General features: G+C 44.8%; 1 protein-coding gene across 1 annotated transcript; it reads right to left on the bottom strand.

Annotated features, from left to right (window-relative positions):
* Window positions 1-691: 691 nt before the first annotated feature.
* LOC112288902 (BTB/POZ domain-containing protein At5g48130) lies at window positions 692-5249 on the bottom strand. Its single transcript, XM_024533628.3, has 3 exons — window positions 3218-5249; window positions 2755-3106; window positions 692-2660 (listed from the first exon to the last, which is right to left on the bottom strand). The coding sequence occupies exons 1-3, from the start codon at window positions 4354-4356 to the stop codon at window positions 1644-1646; spliced, it is 2508 nt and encodes an 835-aa protein (XP_024389396.1). The 5' UTR covers window positions 4357-5249; the 3' UTR covers window positions 692-1643.
* Between the last annotated feature and the right edge of the window lie 1741 nt (window positions 5250-6990).

Genomic DNA, 6990 nt, shown 5'->3' with positions numbered 1-6990 from the left:
CTACCGATAAATTTATATTATATAGATAATTTAGTTATGTATAATGCAAACCTAACTGTTAGAAAAATTCTAGAATACTTTTTTTCATCTTTTAATCACAGTGAGAGAAAAAAAAAAAAAAAAAAAAAAAAAAAATCAATATTAAAAATTTTAATTTTAATTTATGTAAATAAATATATTTAGTATGCTATACATACTAACAATTGGATCTAAAAATATTTAATTTTGTTGAATAAGTAATATGTTTATTATTTTTTTGTTATGTAAAGTAACCCCTAAACATAATGTTGATTCAACTTTTAACAATAAAAAATCATCTTGTAAATCCTGAATTGATTTTGGATAAAGGACATGCATATACATATATATAGTACAAGATTGGTACACTTACAAGGTTCTTTAATTTGCAATAATGCACAGAAGATAGACAAAGAAGTAATTTGATAAGAAAATGTACAATTTGGTTGATATTGTGAGTTGAGATGGTTGATGCTAAAAGATTATCAAACAAAAATTAGTACAATAGAGTCCTTATTTGTGTGTTAGGAAAGAATTTTTACATTGTAAGACAACATTACTACATTACTTGAAGAAATCTTACAGAATTATAAGCAATTCTAGCTAGTTCGAAGCACTCTCATACACACTCCTCTTACTCATCAAAACTAAGTGACAATGTATCATCAACATCTTTTGCAAATCTATCATCTTGATTTCTCAAGCATTCTGTAACATCCATTGCTTCACATCACTTCAGTGGTTTAGAAAGTACCCAACTGACTTTACACTAAAAGAACTAAGAAAGTTTGATACAACCTGATTTTCGAAGGTTAACGAGCCGTAAACAGTTCCTAAAGTATTTATACTGTCCACAGCAGCCAAGCTTCAGCTTTCGTCGCATTCTTCAGAGAATGGATTCAAGTTGTGAAGATTGACAGCGAGTACTAACTGCAAGTATAAAAATGGCATCCAATTGTTCATTAAGTTGTGCATCCGAAAGCTTCCGACGCGAATCACTAGGACGGTACATCGTTCAAGCTACAATGTTTCGTGCACAACTGATCGTTTCTCCGAGGTAGCGTCTTCTGCTGCAAGATGATGTTCCTACCAAGGCAGCTCTCGATTCTGTCGTAGTTAACCAGGTCCAGAGAATGAAGCATTCGTAACAGGTCGTGCGACGAGCCATCAGCGCGCCTTCGCAGTGCCATTGATTGTCATCGGTTGTGGAGAATGACACATTTGCTAGACAAGATGAGCTACAAGTGAGAGGCTTAATCTCAGACCCTCGGCGCATTCGAGCATTGCTGACCGTCAGGTGCTGCTCAGAGATACGAGCCTGTGGAGTTAATAGTGTGCGTTTCGGCGAATATGATGATTCGTTACAGGTAAACATCAAGAGGAGGGCCACTAGCCGAAGGGAAATTTCTCTGGGAGTTCGATTGCGAATGCGCAGGCTTGGGTTTCGACCATTTCTGAACCTGTGTTGATCGATTCCGAGCTGTGCCTCTCGAGCCGGAGGACTGTGTATCAGTGTGGATTGAATGTGTATTCGCCGGCATCGGTTTGCTAATCACTGACTACGAGATGAGAGAAGAAACGATGAATGATTGTTGCATCAATATGAGATGACCTAGCCAGTTTAACTAGGAGATGGACTTGTGCCGAACATGGTGAGGCTTCACGGCGTGGCTCGACACTGGGCGCGGCATGGAATCAATCCGCCCCACGTACCGCCCTGCCTCAGATTCAAACCTGAGTGCTTCCCGCGGCGGACAATGCTTCAGGGAAGCTCTTTCCAAGGACTCCACGATAGGTGCACTGATCACCGGGTCCTTGCATTTCACGCCCCACTTGGACTTGCCGAAGCTCGGGAACCTCAGCTTCTGCAGCGTCTTGGCGAACAGCCCCCCGGTCCGATTCATGGGCTTCATCTGCGCCAGGCACCCCATGGGTCCACAATTCCCCATGCCAGATTCCACTCCCTCCACAGCCACCACGTTCGCATTTTGCGAACAATTTTTCACTGTCTCCACAGTGATCCCCGCTCGTAACTGATGAGCTGTGGAACTCATCGACGTCGAAGCCTTTGTTTGCAGATGAGCTGGATCATAGCTCTGATGCTCCGGCACGTTCTGAGATAGCACCTTGCGCATTCTGCTGAGCTCAGCTTCTAAGTTCCGTAATCTGCTCTCCGTAACCTGGTAGTCTACCTTAGGAGGGACAACTGGCGCCGCACGCGCGCTGTTACTCATTTCCTTCACGGCGATTTTCTGCGAAGCGGCGTACATGAGATCGTCAATGTAGAGATCGTTGTCGCGGAAGGAGGATCCCGCCGATCGGAAGGACTCTTGGGGATATTCACATGCGTGGTGGCTAGATGAGTTCCCGGCGGAGGGGTAGAAGAAGGACGACGTGGTGTCAGGGAGGATGGACCGGGTAAAGCTGTGGGGTTCGGTCCGGAAAGACTGCGAAGCGGATTCGATATGGGAGGCGAGCACTGACCCCGTCTGGAGCTGCTGCATGAACATGGCTTGCACAATCAGCCGCAACGGCATCAAGTCGTTCTGGACGGCGTGGGTACACGCCTCCAGCGAGAGTTTCTGGCAATTTAGAGTTCGGCACACGACCATGCGCTCCTCTTGCGTGCAGTTCGGATGCGCCTGCGCAAACTTAGCCAGATGAGAATTAATGTATCCAAAATAATCGGCGTAGTCTGATAAAAATAGTTATGATCAATGAATTGTAGGAAATTACCTTGAGGTATGCATGGATGGCGCGGTAGACATGATCGTGCATCACGCGCATGTACGCGGGAATTCGCTCAATGAGCTCTGCGAATCGGGAAGGCGCAATGTTCGAATCGAACGCGATCTCAGAAAGGTAATCATCCCAGAGCTTTCCAATTGCCGTGAGCATGCTCATGTCAGCCAGCCTCGCGTCATCATATCCTCGAAACCGCGTCAAAAACAGCTTCAGGATTCGCTCCATGGAATCAACCTCGTTCATAAAAACACATCCATTCTCCTTCTCTTTCTTAGTCGGTAGGAGAAGATCTTGCAACGTAGCGTGCTCGAATTGTAGCGCAATTCGTGTTTCGAGCTGGATTCTACACACAAGTTTTGACACACACTCAGTATCAGTCGTGTTCACCAATATAGATGCTTATATATATATATATATATATGAAAAAGATGGCTTCACGATAACAATACCCTACCTGCAGTCATCGTGCAAGGCGCAGCTGAGTCCTCGCCGTAGCAGACAAAAGAGAAAGCCAGTGGGGACGACGTAATGTTCCAACGGCAGTACACGTACCACAGCCTCAATCAACACAGAAATTTCCGGCTTCACTTGTGGTTCAAGCACCCAGCATTTGTCATTCCCCCTCTGCACCAGCACCGTGTCCACCCCGGAGTCAAAGATCCACCGATCAGCAAACGCTGTGATCACCTGACCCACGTTACTCTCCTGCATACCTTCTCTGCGAAGTGCGAGCACCAATTTCACGAACAAATTGGGCGGAAGGGCTACAAGGTCTTGGATGCACCAATGGAGATGCGAGCATTCTCGTGAGTTCGTGGACCAGCAATGAAGATCCCTGTTTTTGATAGGTGCGACTTTCCTAGCAACTGGATCAAGAATCTCCAGGCCAGCCATGAATGCTATGGCATCGAGGCATCGCCGAAAAATACCCATCTTCTCCGCATGTGGAGCCAGATTTTCGCAATGAAGAAGAACAACGAGCGAGTCCTCCCAGCTCTGCAAGGCGACTTGGTTTAAGTAAAGCTCACTACGCTCGCAAAGGTTGGCCCGGCCATAATCTTCGGTCATTTGCAGATACTCGGCCACGCAACAAATCTCAGCGATGTTAGAAGGCTCCATAAGAATGGAGGAACCGTAGCAGAAATTGAGCGCTAGTTCAAAGACGTCTGGTCCGCCCGGAACATCGTCCGGGATGGTAACATCCTTCGCGTCCTTCAGTACTCGCTTAAAATAGCCGCTGCGAGATACGAGCGGAAACTTGTGGAGGTGGTAGACGCGGCCTGCGCAGCGCATGGTGATGGTGGTGGGCAATCCCGTGGCATCGCACCACGACTGTACGCTGCGTTGCAACGTGGGAGATATGTTGCGCGAGAGGGCTGATGGCTCGAAGGAGTAGACCTCGGTGGGAGGTTTCGCGCTGTGAGAAGGTTTCAAGTAGAGAACAACGTCATCCTCGGCGAGCTCGTCAGCGGAATCGATAAATGTCTCCGAGTAGCTCTCCTCGCGCCGGAGTAGGCGCCCCTTCACGTTCTTCACCACTATCCCCTTGCAGGATCCCTCCATGGACAGAGGAGTTGGAAATGCGACTGTCATCGTTTCCTCTTCTTTCTCGGAATTTCCTCACAGCTTCGCCGCCCAAGCAGCTTTTTCAGCGAGTTCTACAGAATTCTGCAACTTTGAGCTATGAGTACTCTTGTAATGGTGCGGATCGTGAGATTACAATCCCCTGTGGAATACACATCTGGTAATTGAGGTGCAATAGCCAGCATCTCCAGCACACCCGCCAAGACAACGTGGGAGGTCATTGTGTACACAGTGACTAAAGATCAACAAAAAGAGCTCTGGCTTCACACTTACTTACTCACCGATTGCTCACACTTAATGAATTCAATTTCAAATGAACACGGAAACTCGACCTAAAACCTAACCACCCGCGAACGACATCCAGCTCTGACACCTCTCAAACGTTCCTTCACCTCCGGAGCTTACACCAAAAAAACTCCCAAACAAGCTGAGAAGCTGCTATCCTGAGCTTTGAAGGAGAATCTAAGTCCAGAGAACCAGCTTTAAGATCCTTCAGATTCCCTACTTCAAACACTCCGTCACGAGTCACTAATAACGAATTCAGGCTCTTCGCGTAAACAATCAACACAAATTTCCGACGAGTCACGAAACAGCTACTGAACAGAGACCCTAACCCTGTGGACTTTTACGTACACACAAACACACCAATTGAACCCTCTAAAAATCCTAACTCACCACTCGCAAGTTCCCACCTTCACAACAGCAACAACAACGAAAACATCGTCACCCTCAGCAGCCCAAACAGCGTTCTGATTTTAAAAAATCCAACAAATCCAGCGATCCGAGCTTGTGATAGGACCGGCGGTGCTGCAGGCACCATCAGCAAGGGAAGCTTTTCTTGCTATCGCGACAAGAAAGGGCGGCCGGCATACCCCACGTCTCACACGGATGGTTTGCCAAGTGGGGGTCTACAACGAACTCCCTGCAACATCTGTGCAAACATCACAACACTGGGCCATCCCAACAGTGCCTCACTCCCTCCTCAACTTTTTGCTCTGCAAAAGGCTTCGATCAGCCGGCCTGCAGGTCATCCACGGCAGCATCCCGAGGCGTGTCCACCACCAGGAAGGTTGGCAAGCATTCCACGTCAGAGCAGCATCCCACAGACTTGAATGCTGGTGGAAACATTCTGAGGCTCTTCCACGCTTCGAGACCTACTCAGTCCCTGTTTTCCATGGCATTTCCATGCTTTTGGTTACTTCCTTGATTGCGTGCTTTATTGTGTACCTGGCCCTAGTTTTTATTTTTGGCTTGGCTCTGATCTGATCTGGGGGTTGGGTCTACGCTGTTGCGTTAGTTGCGTGTTAAACCCCTCTGATAGGGTTTTAATACCCAGGTGGTGAATACCAGGGTATTAATCAATTAGATTAGTGACAGGGTTGGGAGTTGATGTTGATCAAAAGAAGGGCAACTATCATCAACATGAATTTTGAAAAAGCGATCCAAGAGTTATTGTTCTGGAGACTATGGTTTATGTGAATATAGTGCTCTGAGATGAAGGGTAGCATACATGACTTAAAACTGATTGTGATATTAAATGGATTTAAAGTTACAATCAGTGCTGCCTGTTGTAAACATTGATTTCTGGGTTCTTCTAGATGTTAAGTATTGAAATAGAGATTAAGTTGAAAGCATTATTTAGATTTTAATTCCTGACACTTTTTGACACGAGAAAATTATACTTGGTGATAGATTGTTACCAAATGCTAACAAAGAAAACAAGAAAAATGAATGACCTTGAAAGCACAGAATATGTAGTCACAGAAAATATATATATTATCTCACATGTAAATTCATCGTGTGCCTAAAAGAACTGAAGGCAAAGGTTGCTGATTGCTTGCTGTACTGAAATAATTTGGGTTTTTACTTTTATCTTTATTTTCACCTTTTCAATACAAAATCCTTAAAAAGCATTTGAATGCATGTGATGAAGGAGTTTTTTATATAATAATAATAATCCTGTAATGACCTGGAGTTTGCCAGCTTTGGTATCACATTAGCCTTTCAGTGAAACTTAAGAAAGCAAAACAATGCCACATCAGCAAAACAACCCTGGATGTGTTTATTTTTTCATGCAAAAGAAGTTTTGAGCATTCCTTGAAGACTTTCTGATAAAGGAAGGTGAACTATACCCAGCTAACCATAATTTTCTGGTACCAAGCCTTGCCTTTGATGCAATTCTCACAATCCAGGGGCAGGTACAATGAAAATTGGCAAAATCATCCCTTCTTTTGCCTTTTAATGCTTTTCTTCTTTGCTTTTACTGATTTACATGTTATTGTAATTTTTTTATATCTTGCCACAAGGTAATTCTGCCCAACACAGTCTGTAAGGGAGAATTAAATCATCCTTTCTGTGACAGAATTCTGCAGTTAATACATATCTGTCTGTCTATCTTTCCATGTGTGTGTATGTGCATATGTATATATATATATATATATATATGTGTGTGTGTGTGTGTAGGGTAGCCAGACATCATAGACAGTAGGGTAGCCAGACATCATAGACAGTCCCATATACATGAACATTTCCTTCTAAATATTTTCCCTTCATGTGGTGCCAGCTGAAGCAGTACTCAGGATCATAACATTATATGACCCAGTGCTGGTAAAAAGAGCCACACAGTGGAATGCCTTTCCTGTG

The sequence above is a fragment of the Physcomitrium patens genome, chromosome 11 (assembly GCF_059467195.1).
Source record: "Physcomitrium patens ecotype Gransden chromosome 11, ASM5946719v1, whole genome shotgun sequence".
Classification (NCBI taxonomy): Eukaryota; Viridiplantae; Streptophyta; class Bryopsida; order Funariales; family Funariaceae; genus Physcomitrium; species Physcomitrium patens.
Note: the sequence above shows the minus strand (reverse complement) of the source record. Positions and strands in the feature narration are given on the sequence as shown.

Excerpts from the sequence above, each read along its gene's own strand:
- LOC112288902 (XM_024533628.3), bottom strand. The coding sequence starts at position 4,356 with ATGACAGTCGCATTTCCAACTCCTCTGTCCATGGAGGGATCCTGCAAG. Across the intron at positions 3,107-3,217 it reads GCCTTGCACGATGACTGCAG|AATCCAGCTCGAAACACGAA; the intron begins GTAGGGTATTGT and ends ACTTGTGTGTAG. Across the intron at positions 2,661-2,754 it reads CCATCCATGCATACCTCAAG|GCGCATCCGAACTGCACGCA; the intron begins GTAATTTCCTAC and ends AAGTTTGCGCAG.